Below are 21,132 nucleotides of genomic sequence, written 5' to 3'. Positions count from 1 at the left end.
TCAAGTGAACAAAAGCACAATGTCGCGGGCCGAACCTGACGTCCAAGTCCCGTCTGGCGACATCAAAGCCGGCGCGAAAGTTTTCAAGGCCAAATGCTCCCAGTGCCACACAATCAATGCTGGTAAGTGAGTTTTTCGCCACCATCTGAAAAATCCCAACGTTCTGGACCTTTGTGTGTCTGTTGCCCGAGGGAAACCGCGTGGTTCCTGTGGGACGGAGCAGCTGAACGCAGGGTTATGTACCCCCGGTTTCCGAGCCCTCTCCTGCATTCTCGGTCCTACAATCTCGTCATTTGCGATGGTTTTAAAACCGAGTTTCGGTAACTGAAACTGTTCCGCCTACCGTGTTTGAGTAGTTTTTAGGCAAGGGGAGCGTAAAGCAGCTGCGTCTTGGTGACAACGTAGTCACCCCAGTTGCTGGACGTTCTTTTTTCCTGGTTGGGTTCGTCGCAAATTTGATTTGTTTCTGCGTCTGTGAGGGACTCGAATGCTGTCGTGCGCTTCGTGAAGCGTGATGCTCATGAGTTGCAGACACGGACTAGGAGAGGAAAAGGAAATGGGGAACGTCGGTGATTCGGCGTGCAGCTGGTCTGTGCTCCCGTAGAAGAGTTATGGACGCCCAGGAGAATGTCCACCGCGGCTGAGAAACACATGGAAGAATGCTGACTTTAAATTTTGCAGTTTGTGCAGGATAGGAAGAAGATGTGGCAGTAATAGAGATCTCAAGTCGTGTCTGGGCGCAGGCGACATCCCCAGAGCGCGGGTGAAACTGCCGTCACTCACATGGCATAGGAACCTAGGACGGAAGCTAACGTCATTCGCTTAACCAGAAGTTCGAGGGAGGCGTAGCGCTGACGAAGAGGACTTGTACACGCTGGGCAAGGCCAGCAGAGAAGAACATTCAAGTGTGTGTGTGTGTGTGTTGTGCACAGGAGGAGCAGCGAAGGCCGGACCGAACTTGCACGGCTTCATTGGCCGTGAAAGTGGAAAGGCAGATTTCCCGTACTCGGATGCGAACAAGACCAGCGGCATTGTCTGGTCCGAGAAGCACTTGTGGGAGTACTTGTTGAATCCGAAGACGTACATTCCGGGCACGAAGATGGTGTTTGCTGGTATTAAGAAGGAGAAGGAGCGCGCAGATCTGATTGCTTACCTTGTTGATGCCTCCAGTAAATGAGTTTGTCGTTGGCCGTTATACTTGTTTCGGTGCCTTGTTGACGGGGCGCATGGCTGTGCATTTTTCAGCTTCGCGTCAACACGTGCTGTGTCCGCTAAGTGATTGTTCCGACGGTGTCCGGACACGACCCATGACACATTTCACCGGATCTGGCTTCGTCCTTTGAATCTGTAGTACATTTTTTCATGGAACATAGCCAAACTGCTTGGCGTTTGACGCTAAGGGAATGGGTTTCCTTTCAGCATACGCCCCCCTGAAGGGTCGACCTAGCCAGTGTCGCTTTCCATGCCGCGCAGCGACGATCTTCCCAGTACGCTGGAGCAAACCACTAGAGACGAAAGGCACGTCAGCAACTCGTCGGAATGAGGGAGAGTCGAGCTGGTGACCGGTTGTCGTTTTTCTCCACCTTCCGACAAAAGCAGTGTAGTAACACGCAGCACTACAGTTTCCGTTGAAAGACAATGTCCCCTGGAACACAAGCGCATACGGGGAGCACACTGCCCAGCCGGCGCTTTCTGCGCGGCCGGATGAAAACCCCCGAGGTGCGGGCTAGGTAGTCCCCGGAGTGATTCGGAGACTGTGGAGCGAACCGCGAACTCACGAGCGCGTTTGTTAAACGCGCAGAAGGATCCCGGCTGTGGTTTCTGGTGTCTGGGAACACCCGGATGCCCACCGGAACCGCGACAGGAAAGCGGCTGAGCAGCCTCTCGAGAAACAGTGTACGGAAACTCGCTGGTCAGTTGAAGACGCAGCAGGCGATCTATGCCGTGGAGAGGAGACTCCACAGTGCGTCGCACGTGGCCAGCGTACGGATTCTTGCGACAAGAATGTGCGTTCTGAAGGTTGTCTGGCTTCCCGACGCGTTGCACTACTCGGCGCAACGCGTCCTAAATCAAATCGGTTTCTAAAAAAGAGAAACGTACCTCGTCCCTTGTCCTGCTCTTACTCGCGGCGGCGTCGAGGCGGCGAGCCTGCTGCTGCGTGGACTCAGGCTCACATTGCGGCAGTTATAAGAGCTTGTTTTTCAGAAGCCACGAGGTGTTCCAGCCGAGTGTTGTGAAAAGACAAAGCAGATCTCCTCACGTGAGGCCGAGAAAGTCCAGAGCCTTCCCACCCACAGAGGAGCAATTCGCACACTGTATGTATAACGTTTCTCGAAGAGACGGGTTATCTCTGGAGATATATGCAACAGCTATGGATTTGCTGCTCACACCCAAGGCAACTCGCTACGTGTAACTTACATGTGTACTGACATTCTGCATCGAACGGTTCAACTGCACAGACTCGAGGTTGACTTGAGAACGTTACGGGCCACGTTCTCCCTTGTCGAGAGAGTGTCTTTTCCTGTGTACGTAATTCCGTGCCCAATGGACAACGAATCTCCAGGTTCTCCTCCTTGTTCGACTTGCTGTGAATCTGCCCGCTTCTTCTCCTTTTCTGGTCAACAGGGTTCGCGGAATCTGTTTCGCTTGTTGCAGCCGCCCTAGCCAGGAAGCGCCTTTTTTTCTTGCATGCTGGCGGGCGCATGCATCCGCTGTTCTCACCTGGCATCACATGTATCTTCCTTTCGGCGTCCCGGTTTCTGCTAGCTGAGCTCGCACCAGAATTGTTCAACTTCTTTCCCCGTCGTGCTCCCCCCCCCGCTGCCCAAAAACCGTGGTTCTCTTCCCTGCGCTCTTGGCTGTTCCCTCTCTCCGCCCGTTCACGGGACTCGCTCGGTCTGTGTCCCTCCTGCCTCTGTGCGACGCCTCTCTCTCTTTCCTTCCCATCGTTCCTGGGGAAACAAGAAAGCAACGAAGATCTTCTCTTCCGCCAAGGTGGGCACTGAGACCCGAGTGTGTCGAATTTCCTCTACGCGCTGACTCCAAGACTGCCTATCGTGCGCTCCCCTCTTCTGCCTATCTGCTTGTCGCTCTTCCGTTCTTGCCTCTCCTCGCATTCCTCTGTTTTCTTCCTCTCTGTTCTTCCCTTTACCTTCGTTTCTTTCCCAGTTCGCCTCGTGTTCGGATTCTTCTCGTGTTAGTCGAGGCGTCCAAGATGGCGACGCTGCGCCGTGGAGACGTGTTTGATTTGTTCGCCATGCAAAACGCGAACTTGATCAACCTCCCGGAGAATTACATTATGAAGTACTACTTCTTCCACGCGGTCTCTTGGCCGCAGCTCCTCAGCGTCTCTCACGACTCTGGAGGGAAACTCGTCGGCTACGTTCTGGCCAAACTGTAAGTCGCGCAGAAAGCAGAGGAACCAGAGACAGCGCACGCGTTGGGGTTCTCTAAGGCTGCGGGAAAAAAGCGCGGAGTGAAGAGTCCGTGATTCTCGTTACCTACTCGTCCAACACCCCCAAGGGGGAACTTGCGCGCAATTGCAACTCCCCGTGAATCCCCATCTTGCGGCAAATACAAGACGCGGGAGGAGCCTGTCGACTTCCGGCAAACTCGGAAGTCCCACGAAAAGGAAAACGAAGCAAGATGAAACAGTACAATTCTCCTTCCCCACGGTGACGATACATCCACACACATGAATATATATATATATATATGTACATAACTACCTGCAAACATGCACATAAACATCTCTGTAGGCATCTCCATAGATTTGATTATCGCTCTATCAGCATAGATGTAGATCTGGTAGGCAGCTGAATAGGGATATAAATATGCCCCCAAGATTATCCGCAAAATACCACATCGAGGGCGTGACAAGGGAATTGCTTGCACGTTGTTTTCGGCCATTCCAAGCTAGGATATGACCGGATTTCCTTCGTCCTGCAATGGAGTGCCATGCCTCTTCCCTGCTTGCCTTACCCTGTCGTTTCCCTTCGTCTTGGTGCTGCACGGGGATCGTCCGTCTTCCTTGGTGCCCAAGTGCGCCTCCTCACAGCTCAGGAGTCTCGCCTCCCGCCGTCTGTCTCGTGTACGCGCGTATCGCCTCTTCCCTTTCGCTGGCTCCTCGTCCTTTTCTGGCCGTTACTCGCCTCTTCGCTGCCTCCGGCTTCTCCCCGATCTCAGTGCAGTCTGCACTTTTCCATGTGCGGTTGGACTTCGGGGCTGCTTCGCCTCCTAGGTTCTTTAAACCGCGTCGCCTCTGTGTTGTTTCTTCGCTGCACGAATATCGAATTCACTTTTTGGCAGGCTCCTCCTGAGTTTGTCTTATACGGAATACTTTGGTCTACCCATGTGCATTCATGAAAATGGATTTAGTAATGGTCTCCGATGCGGGTTGTTCCCTTCCCGCAGAGAGGAAGACGATCCTGCAGACCGACATGGCCACGTTACGTCCGTCGCAGTTCTGCGGCAGAGCCGCAAACTCGGACTCGCCTCCAAACTCATGAATTTAACACGTGAGTTGACAGTTTCGTGCATGCGATTGTCTCCCGCATCTCCCCACATACAGACAATCCCACAACCACCCATATATATATATATATATATCGGCGGACATGTCCTGTCTATTTGCACAGAGGCAGTTCGTTTTCTTCTATGTTTTTGCCTTTGACGTGCTCGATTCCGACCATTTGTTCGTTTCGTTTGTCTTCACTCTGCCTCCGTTCTGATATGTTTCCTCTCGGTGTCGTTGGGGCGTCGCGACAGATTCGCATTCGAAGATTGCCGTTTTTTCCCTCTCTCTCCCAGCGAGCCGTCTCTTCTCTTTTAAACTCTCGTTCGTTTCGTTCCGTTTCCGCAAACTCCACCAATGTGCGGGTACCCGGTACTGTTCGCTTCAGAGCACGGCATGGAGGAAGTCTTCGACGCCGAATACGCCTCCCTCCACGTGCGCGTCACCAACCGAGCGGCCTACTCGCTCTACAAGCACACACTCGGCTACAGGTTCGTTTCTTCCCAATGTTGTCTGTGAGAACAAACCGCTGCATGCGTTTCCGTGCCTCTTCCGCGCGCCTGCGTTTCGGTTCGGCGGGTGCGTGCGGCGCTTCCTCTCGCTGTCCATGCGCACACAGAGCGCGTTTCTTCTCTTTTGTTGTCTTTCCCAGGATCCACGATGTCGACAAGGAGTACTATGCCGATAAGGAAGATGCGTTCAGCATGAGGAACTACTTCTCAGGTAAGCAGAGCGAGAGAGGAGCTGGAAGTTGCCGAAAAAAAAGGAGACAAACACACGCGTGTTTCCTTCTCTTCATTGGCGGTATATATCGCTGTCTTGTGTTCTTCCCTCGCGGTTCGCACGCATGAATTCGTCCGCTTGCCTCTCCTTTTCTCCGTTTGAATCGAGACTTTCCGTGTCGAAAAACGAATGGAAGTCAGAGTGCGGAGAGGTTTCTCAACACGAATACCCTTTTGTCAGAGAAGCCGATTAAGGCGGAAAGACCTATTTCTGTGAACAGGCGCTCTCTGTGAAGCTGGTCCATCTTCTCTCTTTCCCGCACTTCGAGGGACAGCCTTGCCTCGCTCGCGCGCAGGCCTCGCGCTCCGGCGCGGCTTTTCCTTTCCCACCTGCGTTTCTGCCGTCTTTTCTCTGCTTTTGCTGCAGAGAAAAGGAAAACGAAGAAAGGCGCTTCTCTTGGACCAGAACCCCAGAGTGCCTCAGCGGACAGGGCAGTGGCGAAGACCAGCGAAGAAGCGAAAAACTCCGCTTCAGACGCCGCCGCGTCTCCAGGAGTAAGTGAAGGCGCCACAGATCGGTCCAGATTCCCTTCGAGTTCCTACTATTGACCTTACATTTACACAAATATATATGTATATATATATATATATATGTTTGTGGGTTTACCTTGGTGTGCATCTAAATATGCGTACACTCAGAATCGATGTGTATCCGTGTTTTTGTGTGAGGCCATAGCCTGGGACCTCCTGAGCCCGCAAATAGAAACAGTTTATATATATATATATATATATAGGTAAATAGATTAATTTGTGGATTTGTTTACGAGCGTTCTCTCATGCAGTTAGCTGTGTGAGTTATGAGAGAAAAGGGAGTTCGAGGTGAAGAACGTTTCGCCAACACCGCAGATTTTGGGTGGAGAAGGTTGAAGCAAATGCTTCTTGACGGACAGGGACGGTTTCGCTTCCTGTAGCTCTGTGTGTTTGTCGAAAACGTGACTGCATCATGCGTTTCGGGTTTACGGTCCGACGACAGACTTCGCCGCGCGTTGGATCGCTAGTTGTCGTTTCCTTTTTCGGCCCGTTCCTCGCCAGTGGTGGTGGTGGTGGCATCGTGTGTCTGTGCCTTTTTCCATGGTGTCGCTGTTTTTGTTCGGTGTTTGTCTCTGGGCCGTTTCGTCGCCTGCCAGGATGCGAAGACCGAGGACAAGGGGCAGGAGAGTGCGACCGGCGCGAGCAGCACGGGAAAGAAGAAGAAAAAGCGATGAAAAAGGGACACGCACACACCCGCTGGGTCTTTGGTTTTCTTCCTTGTCGTTCCTCCGTTTCCTTCCCCCTTTCTTTTCCCTTCTCTCTGTCCTCCTGGCTCGCGCGACCGTCTCTCCCTCCCAGTGATGCTTTCTTCGCGGCCGCTTGCCGCTCTGCCTCGACGTGTCGTGCACCGTCTTTTCTTCGCTCGTCGGGGTTCGCTATCGTCCCTCAGTTTCTCTCCCTTTCTTTTGTCTTGTGGCTGACTTCGCGTTCTTCCACCTTCTTTGTGGAGACCTCTGCAACAAGGCGTCTTCCACGTCTTTGGCGAGTCCGCCTCTGCGCTTCCCGTCGCGCGACTCTGCGTGACGGGAAGTGCCTCGCTCTTCCTCCTGCCTCGTCCTTTCTCGCCGTCACGCCGTGCCTCCGTTTCTCCCTCTCCCGTTTCGTGTTCTTTGCAAGAAAGACAGTCTTTTGCAGGCGCCAGCACTCTACTCGCACTGAGAAAGCTAGCCTTTATACGCGCGCGTTTCTCGACCTCCACTCGTGCCTAAAAAGTAACTAAACACGCTTGCGCAATAGACGTCACCCTATCTTTTATAGAAAAGCGCGTGTGTGCAAACGAGGGGGCGTTAAGTGCAATAGTTTCCGGGACAGAGTGCGGCGAGGTTCCGCGCTGGAAAGTCTGCAATTCGCACAGCCCCGCAGACGGGCCAGAGAGCTCGAGCGGTCACGATCACCTCTCAGACGGGTCCGCCTTCGAAAACCAAGGATCCACGACACCCATCCACACAATCATGCGCAGATACACGTCCATATATATATATATATATATATATGCGTATGGCTGTGTATGTATTTGGGCGGTATGCCCAACAAAGGTCTGCATCGACCACGTTGTTCTTTAGTGGCGTTCCGCAATCTTCCTCTGTTGTACGGATTGCGTAGTGCCTTGAATCCATCTTTTCAAATGCGAGGGAGCGGCAGAAGGTTCCAGAGAAAAGCGATGTTTAGCCGGGCTGTTCGTGTCCCCCTCGCTACATTCAGTGAGGTGGTATCCATTCTGTCACATGCACGTGTGTGGAGATGGTTGGGTGTGGGCGCCCGCTACGAACCTTCTTTAGAAGGGGGGAAAGCGCCCCTGTCCGCGCGACGACCGCAGAACTGCCACAAAACTCTTTCTCGCATCTCTACGGCGATCGTTTCGTGAACCGTTCGGCACCCACAGCGCAGTCCCCGAGAGCTCATCTCGAGGGAGGCGAGACCCCCGAGAAGAACGGAAGAAACTCCCGCTTGCGTGCGCGGCGGGTTCTTGTTCTTTCAGTCGTGGCGAGGCAGCAAGGCGGTTTTCCAAGTCGCAGAAACCGGCAGCTTTTCACGACGAACCCGCGGTTCCAAAACAAAGATCTGTTCCATGTAACACCCCGCATGCGGCGGCAGGAACGGGAAACGCTCCAGAGAACCAAACACTGGGACCGAAAAAGGAGCGTTTTGTTCAACCGGACCATGCCCGACTGCCTACAGGCGTCTCTGGGACACGCGGTTTCGCGTTCCTCGCCACCGCGGTTTCGTCGGCGCATGAAACGTGGATTCCACAGCTCGCACATGCGCTTAGGTTTCCTTGCCCTCGCGCTGCATTTTGAGGCGATACCAGCGGTTGAAAAGGTGCACGTGTCTGGGAACTTCTTCGTCGTCAGCGAGCGGAGACGTGCGCATCTGGCCTTCTTCGTCCTTCCACGTCATCCACCGAAACTGGTTGAACATGTCGCGATCCTTCTCGATGGTCAGGTGTTTGTTGTTCCATCTCTGGAGTCTCCACTCTTTCTTCTCCGACGACAACTTCACGCCGTACTTGGACCGTTTTCTCTCGCGGTTCTTCACAGGCAGAAGGTCTGCCACGCCCCGAACGGCTTTGTAGTTGCTGCGCGCAACGCAGAGGGGAAACGCTCGAGCCGCTCCAGAACGAACGAGAGCGCGAAGAGACACAACCTGGCGGCCGCGCCTCTGGAGAGACAGAGAAGGCGAGAGCTCGCCAGCGCCTCGGAGGCGCAGGAAAACAACCGCAGCTAGGGAAAACAGAGGGGAACGGGAAACGCACTGTCTCTCTCACAGTCTTCGAAACGCAAAATTCGCGGTGAATCCCCACAACCTAGAGCTGCGACTTTATCCAGGTTTCTCTGAGGTTCGTCTGCACTTCCGTCTACGGCGCGCCTGCTCTCGAGGCGCCTGCAGGTTTTGCCTCCTCGCTCGCTTTTTGCATGCGTTGTGTCGGCTCCGTCTCGCTCGGTGCCGCCAAGAGGCCTCGCGCGTTTTTTGTGCGTTCTTCTCGCTTACCAACCAGGCACGTCTTTGCATCTACCACCGCGAACGAGGACTGTGGAGTGAACGTTCAAATTGTGGCCGATGCCTGGAATGTAGACGAGGACGGTTCTGCCGGTGCTCAGCCGCACGCGCGCGACTTTGCGCAGTCCAGAGTTGGGTTTTCGCGGGGTTTGGACTCGCACCTGCGGGGGACAGGCAGAGGAGACAGCTCCGTTTGTGGGGCCGGCCGGGGGGCAGAACGCGACTAGGAGAGAAGAGAGGAGACGCGCTCGAGAGCCGAAGGGCCAAGAGGCTCGGGGAGAGGGACAGACGGCGGGAAACCACTGAGGAAGACCGAATCTGGAAAACGTTATTGGCGGTCATCCCACCCTCTTCAGTCCGAAAGAAAGTCTCACCTTGACGCAAATGCCTTTCTTCTGCGGAGCGCCTTCCAGCCACTTGCTGCAAACGCGAAGAGGAAAAGGAGGAAGCAAAAAAGTCGCGCGAAACCAGAGAGAGAGAACAAAGACGAGGGAAGAGAGGAAAGAAGAGAAAGAATGAGGGAAGAAAGAAAGGAGAGAAGGAACGCGAGAAGACAGCACACGTCGCGCGAAAACGAGAAAGAAGACCAGAGGAGAGATGACAGAAAGAGACGAAGGGAGGAGATGAAGAAGAATGAGAAAAGAAAGGAGAAGGAAGAGAAGTGAGCCCAAGGGAGCCTGAGATCAGCATGTTTTCCCGCTTCCGCTCTTTCCTCTTTGTCGTCCTGTCTCTTTTCTTTTGCTCAGGCTCACCTGCGAATGTTGGGAGGCTTCAGCTTCGGGACTTGCAGCGGGCGGCGTTTGTAGAACAATCTGCCGCTGATGCTGCGAGTCGAGAAGCGTCTTGAAACACAGAGAGGAGAAGACGAAGAAGAAAAGAAAGGAGACGAAGAAGGAAAGGAAGTAGACGAAGAAGATGCAGAAGGCAAGGAGAAAAGGGAAGACGGGAACCGAGGGGAGAACAGACGAGGATGGAGAGCGAAGGCAGGAGAAAAGGGGGAACGAGAGAGAGGGGAAAAAGGGGAAGAAGAGGATGGAGATGAAGAACTCGAGGCCGAAGAGAAAGGGGAGGCGGCAGGACGAGCAGACCGGCAAGATGAGAGAGAAGAGGAAGGCACTGAGCAAGAGGGGGGGGAGGGTGAAATGCGGCGGGCAGAGCAAGTATCTGTTTGCGTTTTCTCTGAGAGAGCGCGGAAGTGTTGAGATCTCACACAAAGTGCGTAACGGGGTCTCACGGCAGTGCAGAAATATGGGGCGGACGACTGAGCACGAAGAACGATGCCGGGAGCGGAGAAAAAAGACCATCCACACGATGCGGGAAAAGAAGAGGACGAGGGCGCAGACGCAAAGAGATGGCGGCGAATTCTCATGTGTCTCCCCCGAAGAACCTCTCTCCGGAGGAGACAGAGAAAACCCAAAACCGGCTCTGCCGCCATGGAGAGACGCTTTCAAAGCGGCATTGACATCTCGCCCGTTTCGCGTCCCTCTCCGCTCCTCTCTCCGACTCTAGCAGAGCGAGGTTCGAAATAGCAGACGAGAAAAAGAAAATCTGAAAATTGTCACAGAGGAAAGACACGTGTGTCTGAAAGTGTAAGGGAAAGGTCCCTGCGGATAGACCGAGTCGGGCCACGAGTTGCGAGGCCTTTGTGGTGAAAGGAGGGGGAAGGAGAAACAAAAAAAGAGGAAAGACGGAAAGCGAGAAGAGCCGAAAGCGGAGACACAGAGAAGAAGGGTGGACTCAAGTCGAGAGCAAAACCGGTGGTCCGGCATCAAATCCGGAGAGGAGGATTTTGCGCGAACTTCACGAAGTGCATGCACGCCCAGCTGTGGCAGACACAAAAAAGCGAGAACGAGAGAGAAGCAACGCGCGAAAAACCCCGCCTGGTCCTTTCAGAGAAGAAGTCTCTTCCTTTTTTTCAACGTCTTTTCCAGCAGAGTCTGTATAAATCGGCTGGACTGTGTCTCTTCTGCATTCCTGCCTGGGGCGGATGCGCTGCCGCCGGTGTTTTTCCGGATTCCGTCGAAACGAAGAGCCGCGCCAAGGGCGAGACCCAGTCTTCTCCCTCTTTCCTCCTCTTTCCTCTCTCTTTCTCTTCTCTCCACGTCTCTCTTGTGAGAGAAGTCCTCGTGTCCTCTCTGCCGTTCGCTCCCCACTTCATCTTTCCGGCAGCTCGTTCCGGCCACTGTAGAGTAGAGTTCTCTGCGTTTTGTGTCCTTCGACTTTTCTCCCTCGTTCTTTCTGTTCTTCTGACGCACTGCGGCTTCTCGGGCGGAACCCTGCGTCCACTTCCCTTCACCCAGAAAGGGAGTTCACATTTTTCTTTCCGGGACAGAAAACTCGAGTCTCTTCCCGTCTTCTGCAAGAGGTGTTTTATTCGTCTCTTCCTCCTTTCGTCTTTCCTCCCTTTCGTCTTTCCTCCTTTTCGTCTTTCCTCCCGTTCGTCTTTCCTCCCTTTCGTCTTTCCTCCCTTTCGTCTTTCCTCCCGTTCGTCTTTCCTCCCGTTCGTCTTTCCTCCCTTTCGTCTTTCCTCCCTTTCGTCTTTCCTCCCTTTTGCCTTTCCTCTCCTTGGTTCTCTCTCTCGCGCGGGTTCCCTTCCGGGTCGCCGTCTTCTCTGCGAAGCGGAGACTTGCTCGCTTTGCCAACAAAACGCGCTTCGCCTGCATTGCCCGATAGAGAGGACGCGGAGAGAGCGCAGCGGCCGGTGTCCTTTTGTGGTCCGCAACGAACGAGAAAACCCGCAAGTGAAGACAGACGCGACATCTCCGTTTTCTTCCTCTGGTCGCCGAGGCGGGAACGGTCACAAAAACCTGGAAAATGGAGCCGCAAACTGAGCCAAACGGGACTGCAAAGCCCGGGGAGGATGACTCAAAGAAGGCCAGACGGACGCGATGGGGCGCGATTGTAAGAGAATTTTTTTTCCGTTCTTCGCCAGCGTCGGCTCTCCGCTCCGCACACGCGTGCCGCTTCCCACAGATTGGCGCTTCGTTTCTGTTCCACGACTGATGTTTTTCTGCCCTCGAGAGCGGTCTCTCTCACGATTCTTCTCTTCTTTTCCCCGCCTTTCTGAGCGACTGAGACGCTCCGCCGGCTCGTCCTGTGCGCGCGCCTCGTCTGTGTTCTTCTCTCTGTTCTGGCTCTGTCCTCGTTTCTCGCCCCTATTTAGATGTTTTCGTTTTTCGCGTCCTCGTGGATGTGTCCTCTTCGTTGTGTTCTCGTCCACAAGCCTCTTCTTTTTCGCTCGCAGTTCTTGACTCTGTCCCTCGCGCCCGTTTTTGTTTTGCCCCTCTCCGTCTCTTTCTGTCTCCGCTCGCAGGTCCACTTTTCCCCGCTTTTCCCTCTCTCTGCTGTCTCTCTTTCTGCAGGCGAGCGATCAACCGCCTTCTTCCTCGCCTGCAGCCCCGGTTGCCGCAGCCGGTGCGTTTCCTTCCTCGTTGTCGGTTTCGCTGCAGGCGGCTGCAAGCGCCGCACGCCAGGCGCTGGAGAAGGCGAAGCGCGCCGCGATGATTCAGAAACAAATTCAGGAGCAACTCAAGGCCTGCCAAGGTCTGGAGGCGAGTCAGCGCCCGCGAGGTCCAGCGGCGGCTGCAGCGGAACTCACCGGCGAGAAGGCCGCGAGCGTCTCCGCAGCCTCCTCGGCGATCGCCGTCGCGCAGGCGACCGCCCTCGCTGCGGCCGCGAAGGCCAAGCGCGACCAACTTCTCGACGCGCCGACGCTGCGAGCCTCCTGGCCCGCGTCGGGCGCAGGAGACACAGTGGGGACGGGGCGAGAAGAGCCAACTGCGGGCGGGACGCAGCCGTTGACTCTGAGGGCGCTTCTCGGTGCGGCCGAGAGTGGACAGGAAGTGAGCAGACCCAGTCCCGCGGGGGATGCGATGCCGGCGGATCCGAGGCAACGGCAACTCTTCCTCTTGCTTCACGACCAGCAACTGAAGAAGCAAGAAGCCGAGGAGGCGGAGCGCCTCAAGCAGGAGAAACTGGCCGCAGTCCTGAAGGCGAGACCGCGGCCTCTCCGCTTCGACAAATTCGGCAGAGAAGTCGACGAAGAAGGAAAAGTCGTCCCCCTCCAAAAACGCACCATCGTCAGCGACCTCAAGATCAACCGCCGAGCTCAAAACGAAGGAAAGGTGAGAAGGCAGAGAGAGAAGAAAGAAAGGTGAGAAGGCAGAGAGAGAAGAAAGAAAGGTGAGAAGGCAGAGAGAGAAGACAGAAGAGGAGGTGAGAGAACGCAGAAGGAAGCAGGTGGCGGAGGAAGAAGCAGAAAAGAGGTTCCGCGTCAAAGAAGCACAAGGGACGCCTCGGGAGAGAGGTCCTCTTTGCAGAGGAGCGGCCGCGCGCGCTGGTCGGCTACGGACGGGTTCCTCGCCTGTTGGCCAGCTGTGTTCTGTCTCTGTTGTTTTCGCGCTTCGTCGTCCTTTTGGCCTTTCCAACTCTGTGTTCGCGTCGCCTTCGCATTCCGGCTGTTTGTTCACCTCTTTCGGGTTTCGCCTTTTTCCTGTCCAGATTGAGGAGACCGCGAAGGCCTTGGGCGCTGCGGGGGCACGCGAAGCCGTCGTCGAGGACATCTCCGAGCAGCCTTGGTTCGACCCTTCGATTCCAGTCAAGACTGCTCGTAACAAAGTCCGTCTCCGTCCTCTTCTCACGCTAAAGTCTTCCTTTTTGTTCCGCTTCTCGCTGCGCGTCTCGTGCTCCGCGTCGGCCTGCGGTGTTTCCCTTGCTTTTTCTCTCCTTCCCTGCTCTCTCTTCTTCTCTCCTTCCCTTCTGAGTCTCTTCGCTCCATCGTTTCTCCCCCGTTACCGTCCTTCCTCTGTGTATGTGCGGTCCGTTTGCGTCTTTTTGCGCCTTCAGAGAAAGCGGAAAGCGTTCGAGTTCGTGGAAGCCGGGCGGTACATCCAGCAGGAGCAGCAGATGCTGCATCACCAGCACATGATGGAGAAGAAGGCCGAACGCGAGCGCGAGCGGGGCGAAGACCAGCGCGCCCGCGGAAGGCCGGGTGTCCCTGTGGAGGGTGCAAAGGCCGACGGACCCGCGAAGGAGGAAGACAAGTCGCCTGTGGCCAGCGAGGAAGAAACGACCCCTGACTTCTTGGCCAAAGCATGGGTAAACGAGCGCTGGGGAAAGGTTTCCCCTCTCGCACGTGGCACGTCTCCACAGTGCTGCCTAGTCTCTTCCGTTTTCAGGCGTCTTTTTCGCCTCTGCCGACTCCCCCGCCGTGTTTTCTCGCGGTCTTGCGCGTTTCCGCGTTTTTCCGGCGTCGCATCCGTTCCTTTCTCTTCTCTGCGTGTGTGTTCCTCGTGCACAGACTCCGCAGACTCCCAGTGTCGAGCCGTGGGACGCAAGCATTCTCAAGAGCGACGCCTCCCATCCTGACGCGATTCTGCCGCAAGAAGTCAGGCGAAGAAAAGCTCTAGCGAAAACTGAACCGTTTTCTCCATTCATATATATATATATGTATATGTATATGACGCGAGAGTGTGCGTGTAGACGGGGGAGAGGCGAGAAATGGTGAGGCGTGGGATTGGGAGCTGGGCTCGAAATCCGACGATTGGCATGCGTCCTTTTTCACCTTTGGCCATCCTTCGAGGTTAGAAGACGCAGCCCCCAGGAGATTCGCTGGCTTTTCGAGAGCGGGGATCGTGGATGTTTCTGAAGTGCGGCGAAGTGGAAACGGTAGCAAGTAATTTCGAGCGACTTCTGTGTCCAACGGGTTTTCCAGGATGCCCTAGACAACCTCGTGGAGCATCCCGTTCCCGTGAAGCCTGCAATCGACGCGGCGGCAAACGTCATCATCAACATGTACCTTACGAAACAGGAACGGTGAGGCGGAGCACCCTTGCAGAGAAACGCATTTTGTCACAATATACGTATACACAGTTATACGTTTGTCTCCATGTCCTTTTCCACAGCTATCTACATACATCTATATGCAGAGGTGGATCCGTATCCGCACGTATGCCGTGGGCGCATGTGCATGGACGCGTCATCAGCGTCGATAAAAAAGCAAACATCTGTACCAAGACAGAGCGACGATGTAGGTAGAACTGCACATGTAGGCCGATAGAGAAGTTGGTGAGTGCATTTTCGCATTTCTTTAGGTTTAAGGGGGCGTGGACTAGTATTTGTGGATGAAAACGTGTAAAGTTTGGGATGCGCTGGCTGCGTCAGTTACGAGCTGTCTGTGGCCACTCCCGCCCGTTTTTCACCGCGCGTCTTTTCGACTTTTTAGGAAGAAACTCCGACGGCGGAAGCGACAGGAGAAGGAAAGAGAGAAGCAAGACAAAATTCGAATGGGTAGGAACTCGGTCTCCAAAACGCAGAGACGCAGTGCAGGTGCCGTTCTACCTCTCTTCTCGTGCGCATGCAGAGGCATGCAGCGTGCGGTACAGAGGCCAATAAGGGGGCTTCATGCCTGCACGGCAGAGCTGGGAGAGTTTGGAGACACAGGGATCGCCAGGCTCCAGTGCGAGATAAATGCACTCACAGCGACGTGCAGTCACGCAAAGAACGACAAGCCTACGTATCTATATTGACGTTCATGCGTGTGTGTGTGTGCGTCTAGATAGCTAGCTCTTTGTCAGTCGCATGAAATGTGCGTTTGGTGGCTCTGAATCCCGGAGCGAGAGCCTCAGTCTACCTTCTCAAGCATCGGCCTGCGTCGTCAACACCTTGTTGCATGCTTCTGGACCTAAGTGCGTGCAGATGCATATTTGAGTGTCTCTCTGTCTCTGCGGATTCGTCTTCTCAAAAAAGGACGGGAGAGGAGCGTTGCGTTTCTCAATCTTTGCCGTTTGGCCTTCAGGTCTGATGCCGCCGCCGCCTCCGAAAGTGAAACTCACCAACTTGATGCGGGTGCTTGGAGACCAGGCTGTCGCAGTAAGTCTCGCTTTCTTGCTGAGTTTTTTGATCGTCCGTCTCTTCCCCTTCTCTCCTCTTGGGCGTCGTGGCCTTCTCTGCCGGCGTCAAAATTGTCGGTGTCAGCGTGTTTCCCTGCATCACCCGTTGCGCTCGGTTCCCCATTTTTCGCCTCGTCCTTCATTGTGCGTCTCTCGTCCGTTCCACTCCTGCGTCGCGATGTCGCCGTTTCGCTCCTTCCAGGATCCTTCGAAAGTGGAAAAGGAAGTTCGAGAACAAATGGAGAAGCGTCTGAAAGACCATGAAGCACGAAACGAGGCCCGCAAGCTCGCCCCCGAAGTCCGCAGCAAAAAGCATGCGGCCAAGTGGCAGGTCGGTGAAAACTCCCGCCCTTTTCTGAGAAAAAAATGACGCATTCACTCGTGTGTAGAGACACCCGTACACATCAGGGTCGAGCTGTATATACAGATACATATATACATATATATGTGTGTATAATCGTATTTACCTGTGTATATAATATGCTTGCGTGTGGAATATATATATATATATATATATATATATTTGGGCGCCTCGAGAAATACGATGAGATGCGTGCATACACGCAGATGCGCTTTATGTAGACGAATGCGCCAGGTAGCAACGCAAAACACTCAGCAGAATGATGGAAAGCAGTTGCTGAGCTCTGTATAGAGAGGCAAGTGCATTTCGTGTAAGATGTGGAAATCTGGAAACTTACGTATGCAGCTGTACGCAGCCTCTGTTTAAACTGCATGCAGCGTGTGAATGCTCGTGAGAAAGAACGACGTTGGAGTTCCCGGAATGTTGCGTCTGTGGCGAATCTACTTCACGTTGCATGTTCAGTGCGTTGTTCGTGGCAAACTGCCTAGGGTTCCTCATTTTCCTCTCTGTTTTTCTCGCCGCTGTGCGGTGTCTCTTCCTCCCTTTCCCTTCTCTGTTCTCGCCTGCGCGTCTATCCGCCCGACGCACAGAAGAAACCTCATAGCGGGGAGTTTCACGTTCTCCTTTTCTGCCTCAAAGACTTAACCAACAAGCGCCATCTGTACAAGGTAAAAAACAAAACAAAAGGCCCCTACACAGCTGCATTCTGCTTTGCCGCAGCCTGCATATAACAGATGCGCACGTATTTATGCATACATATACATACATACATACATACATACATACATACATACATACATACATACATACATACATACATATGTGCATATATACTTCATATATATATGTAAATATATGTGGTTGCAGATGCGTGTAATATGAGAGGCGAGAGAAACACGGTTAACATTTTGTTCCCGTAGGCAGATTAAGATTACAGATCTGCTGAAAACAAATGTGGTCTGTGCGAGTTACGCGAGCAACTCGCTACCAGTGTGCAAGGAAATATGCATATCTGCATGTGGAGACGCAGATTCTGTGAGGGTTTGAAGAGTCTGTATCGTAATGCTTTTATCGCGTTTACGTATGTCGACGTGCTTCCGGTTTAAAAGAGTCTTGTTCTTTTTGTCGCGTTTTTTTCGCAGGTGGATATCAATGCGCAGCAGCTCCACCTCGCTGGCGTGGCCGTCATTTGCCCGAGTTCTTTGAAGACGATTGTTCTCGTGGAGGGTAAGCCACCCTTTCTTTCTTCGTTGTCTCTCCGTGTTTCTTTCCTCGCTCATCCGAAATGGTGTGCGTTCTTGCTGCGATTCACAGGATCTCTCGTCTCCATCAAAAGATTCCGCAGCCTCATGCTCCGGCGCATCAAGTGGCGCGAACTCGAAGGCAGCTCGGCCGTGGACGACGACGAAGTGAGTCAAGAAGCGAGAGAAAGAAGGAAAGAAAGAGGGGGAGACGCAGGAAAGAAGAGGAGAAAAAGAGGAAGGATGAGAGAAGGACGAAGCACGAGAGAAGGACGAAGCACGAGAGAAGGACGAAGCACGAGAGAAGGAGGAAGCATGAGAGAAAGAGAGGGAGAGAGAAAGGTGGAGGGAGAGATAGAGGAAGCACAAGAAAGAGTGTGTAGAGAGGATTAGGGAGTGTGTGTGTCGGAATCAGAGACCGTGACGAAAGGGCGGATTGCGAGTTTCTTTCTTTCTCCGTTGTCTTGAAGCGAAGCAGTCGAGAGAGGACAGCTTCTCGAAAGGCCGTCTGCATGCAGCGGAAGCCGGGAAAAGGAATTCAAAGAGGATGGGCACCACGACTGTGTGGGTGGCGATGCATGCGTTAGGTCGGGGGAAGGGAACGGCCATCTCTCTTGGCTCTTTTCAACCTCAGGAGGCTGTGGAAGCTGGAAGAAAGGCTTTAGAAGTCGAGGGGAGGAAACGGAAAAAAGAGAAGAACCGACACGCTGAGATCAGAAGCCGAAGCACGACAGTGGAAAGGCCCTTTGTGGAAGTTTCCGCGTCTCAGCGTCTTTCGGTCTCACTTCTCTCGTCTCGCATCTGTGTGTTCATGTCGCTGTCGATCTCTCCTTTCGCTTTTTATCCCTTCTGTACAGGATGAGGAAGACGCGAAGCCGGACGTCGACGACGAGAGCTGCTGTCTCGTTTGGCAGGTGAATATCCGAAAAGGCACAGAAGGCGCTGCGGAAGAAAAGGGGCGGATTCCGCTGGCCACGACGCGTTAAACAGTTCGTCGTCAACCAGGAAGTCGAAAGATTTAGATGGATCTTCTTCCTCAAAGAAAAGGGCGGGGCCGTTCTTCCACTGCGGAGAGAGCCAAGAAGGGAACTCGAAAACGCACGTGCAGAACATCTGGGAAAAACGAGATGGAGCTTTCGTTCCGAAACGCAGCCTCCCCCACTTCTTGATTCATTCACTCCTGCATGTGGAACACTTCTTATATATACATATATATATATATGCAGATGTGTATCCCTACTCTTCTCCATAAGTATATATATATATATATATTTGTATATTTAGGTGAGGCATCTGATGGGCATGTGAGAGTCTGGATAGTGGCGATTGGAACTTCGAGGGAATTCTCCGGTTTTGCGTTCTCCTGTCATTCTTTTCGAATCGGGAATTTTTTTCGCCCAGGGTACCGTCCGAACAAACAGCTTCTCCGGTTGGAAAATCCACCGCGTGGCCGGCGAGGCGGACGGAAAGAAAATCTTCAAGCTCGCACACGTGGTGAGACAAAAAGGCGAGCAAACCGCGAGAAAACACAGACCAAAGGGAGAGCAAAAGGAGACAAAAAGAGACAACGGGGCGAGAAAACAAAACGGGGAGAGGACGCCTGTCTTGAGGGTTTTCAGGGTCACGGTGACGCGTCCACAAAGCCCCGTTGAGAACGAGGCACAAACTCGGAAAAGAAGTGCATGCATCCCAACCTCGAGATTCAGAACTGTCTCCGTGCGTCCCAGATGGAGACGTGTATCCTCGTTTACAGACACACAAAGGCGATTTGTTGACGTTTTGAAAGAAAAGAATACCGTACGCAGCCATATAGACAGAGAGAAAGGGAGCGATATAGAGAGATTTTAGATGCAGAGGATTGGATATGGGATGCTCTCGCATGCGCACGTACGAACATGCGTGGGCAATAAGTCGTTATCTCTCCATATATGTATGTATGTATATGTATGTATATGTATGTATATGTATGTATATGTATGTATGTATATGTATGTATGTACGTATGTATGTACGTATGTATATGTATGTATATGTATGTATATGTATGTATGTATATGTATGTATGTATATGTATGTATGGACATGTGTGGTTTAGGTGTTCCTGTTTCTTTTGTGCAGTTGTGGGTGTGTGGAACGATTTGAGTTCTTTTTTGCTTTTGGAGAGAAGTTGAGGGCTGAGAATCGAACTTCGTACGGGTGAATGCGTGCTGTTTTTTCAGGAGCATTATTGGGACATGGCACAGAAGTTCCGTCCCGTCAGCAACGACCTCTAGGTGTTCTGTTGATTTGCAAAGATGATCTCGCCTTGTTCATGGGCAACTTTTTTCGCTTCTTTTCCCGAAAAGAAACACCTCTTTTTTTCTTGTGTTCCTCGTGTTCTTTTCATCTTGCCGTTTTCCTCCGGAGAGTTTCCGCGCATATATCGTTTTTTCTGCCGTCGCAACAGTCTCGCCCTGTGGGGGTTACGTCTTCGGCGCGGAGGATTCTGGGTTATCGCAACTTTTTTTCTAGGTTTCGTCGAGTGTGTCTCCTTTGTCGGTCGTTGCCGACGCCTCCCCACGCTCTTCCCGGCCGCGATATTCTTTTTCCCCGCGATTTCTCGCGAACAAACACAGTTCGTCTCTCATTTGCCAAAAAAGCAGGAATGTCTTTCTCCCAGACTGATCGCGGCCGAGTTGTGCTCTCTCCTCGCTTTCTCTCTCTATTTCCTTCTCGTTCTCTTTCTCTATTTCCCTCCCTTTCTGTTTTTCCGTCTGTTTCTTTCTTTTCGCTTTCAGCCTGTCATTGGTGAAAAAACTGTTCGTGGATGCAACTATGCTGCGGGAGTGAGAGTGTTGCTTCGAGGAGAGGAATTCGAGCAAACCTGTCGGACTCCATTGTCGAAACAATGCGCTTTCGGCTCCTAACGGCATGGAAGAAATATGCAGAGAGGAATGAGTGGGAAGGAGAAAAACGACAAAAGCGGAGAAAGAACCAGAAAGGGGAGAAAGAGGAGAGAAGGAAGAGAAGAGAAAGAGGAGAGAAGGAAGAGAAGAGAAAGGAGAGAGAACGAGACGGAGAAGGGAGAAAGGGGAGAGATACAGAGAACCAGGAAAGCGCCAAGGCAGAGAGAAACAGCGAAGACAGAGAGAGGCACACAACAGGTATAAGGGAGAGGAGAGAACCAGCAACAGAAGAGAGCCCGAACACAAGACAAAAGGGAGATGAGGGAACGCAGCTCGGGAGGGAAGGGCGGAGTCGTGGACCGCAGGGAAAAAAAGGAGGCCTTTGTCCTTCGCAGCTTGAGAAGCATTGAGCAGTTTCGATGAGAGGATTTCTCCGATGAACAAGGCATGCGCTGGAAAGTCACAAAACGTTACACCAAACTCGAAACCACACACAAGAAGCACTCCCCTCAGGCTCCGCCCCCTCGCCCAGCCAGTTTCCTGTGATATCCACCTCTGCACCGATTGTATACAGATATATATATATAAGATATATATATAAGATATATATGTATATACATATATATATATATATACATACATACATATATGTATATATGTATATATGTATTTAGATATCTTGTAGAGAGGTCCTGTGTTTGCTTTCCAGTTTGGTTCGCGGCACGCTGGCGCTGTTTTTACAAGCGAGGCAGTGTGCGAAGAAAATCAACAAGGCAGTTTTTTGGCGGCGCACACGTGGAAGGCCACAACAAAACAAAAGTCCACCGGTCGCTTTCACAGAGGCAGTTTGTCTTCCAAGACGCATGTCGAAAACAAAATCGAAATCGACGCATCACAAGGACGTGTGGGTACACTCCTACATTGAAATATAC

General features: G+C 52.9%; 4 protein-coding genes across 4 annotated transcripts; 3 read left to right on the top strand and 1 right to left on the bottom strand.

Annotated features, from left to right (window-relative positions):
- Positions 1 to 19: 19 nt before the first annotated feature.
- Positions 20 to 1,177, top strand: NCLIV_060860 (Cytochrome c, related; the record flags this gene model as incomplete). Its single annotated transcript, XM_003885639.1, has 2 exons — positions 20 to 122; positions 933 to 1,177. The coding sequence occupies 2 exons, from the start codon at positions 20 to 22 to the stop codon at positions 1,175 to 1,177; spliced, it is 348 nt and encodes a 115-aa protein (XP_003885688.1).
- A 2,037-nt stretch (positions 1,178 to 3,214) lies between these two features.
- On the top strand, positions 3,215 to 6,500 carry NCLIV_060850 (putative N-terminal acetyltransferase complex subunit ARD1; the record flags this gene model as incomplete). The annotated part of the gene is made up of 6 exons (XM_003885638.1): positions 3,215 to 3,396; positions 4,414 to 4,517; positions 4,902 to 5,004; positions 5,166 to 5,236; positions 5,663 to 5,790; positions 6,423 to 6,500. The coding sequence occupies 6 exons, from the start codon at positions 3,215 to 3,217 to the stop codon at positions 6,498 to 6,500; spliced, it is 666 nt and encodes a 221-aa protein (XP_003885687.1).
- A 1,591-nt stretch (positions 6,501 to 8,091) lies between these two features.
- NCLIV_060840 (putative ribosomal protein S12) lies at positions 8,092 to 10,258 on the bottom strand (the record flags this gene model as incomplete). Its single annotated transcript, XM_003885637.1, has 4 exons — positions 8,092 to 8,401; positions 8,815 to 8,984; positions 9,198 to 9,243; positions 9,576 to 10,258. 4 exons carry the CDS (start codon positions 10,256 to 10,258, stop codon positions 8,092 to 8,094), a joined length of 1,209 nt encoding a protein of 402 aa, XP_003885686.1.
- Positions 10,259 to 11,637: 1,379 nt separating this feature from the next.
- NCLIV_060830 (Similar to uniprot|Q03338 Saccharomyces cerevisiae YDR473c essential splicing factor, related) lies at positions 11,638 to 19,588 on the top strand (the record flags this gene model as incomplete). Its single annotated transcript, XM_003885636.1, has 13 exons — positions 11,638 to 11,724; positions 12,186 to 12,947; positions 13,324 to 13,440; positions 13,669 to 13,920; positions 14,537 to 14,637; positions 15,047 to 15,111; positions 15,620 to 15,693; positions 15,916 to 16,044; positions 17,217 to 17,301; positions 17,389 to 17,483; positions 18,173 to 18,229; positions 18,717 to 18,809; positions 19,535 to 19,588. The coding sequence occupies 13 exons, from the start codon at positions 11,638 to 11,640 to the stop codon at positions 19,586 to 19,588; spliced, it is 1,971 nt and encodes a 656-aa protein (XP_003885685.1).
- Positions 19,589 to 21,132: the final 1,544 nt, after the last annotated feature.

Source organism: Neospora caninum, chromosome XII (assembly GCF_000208865.1).
Source record: "Neospora caninum Liverpool complete genome, chromosome XII".
Lineage (NCBI taxonomy): Eukaryota > Apicomplexa > Conoidasida > Eucoccidiorida > Sarcocystidae > Neospora > Neospora caninum.
The sequence above is the reverse complement of the archived record's forward strand: the minus strand, read 5'-3'. Positions and strand labels throughout refer to the sequence as shown.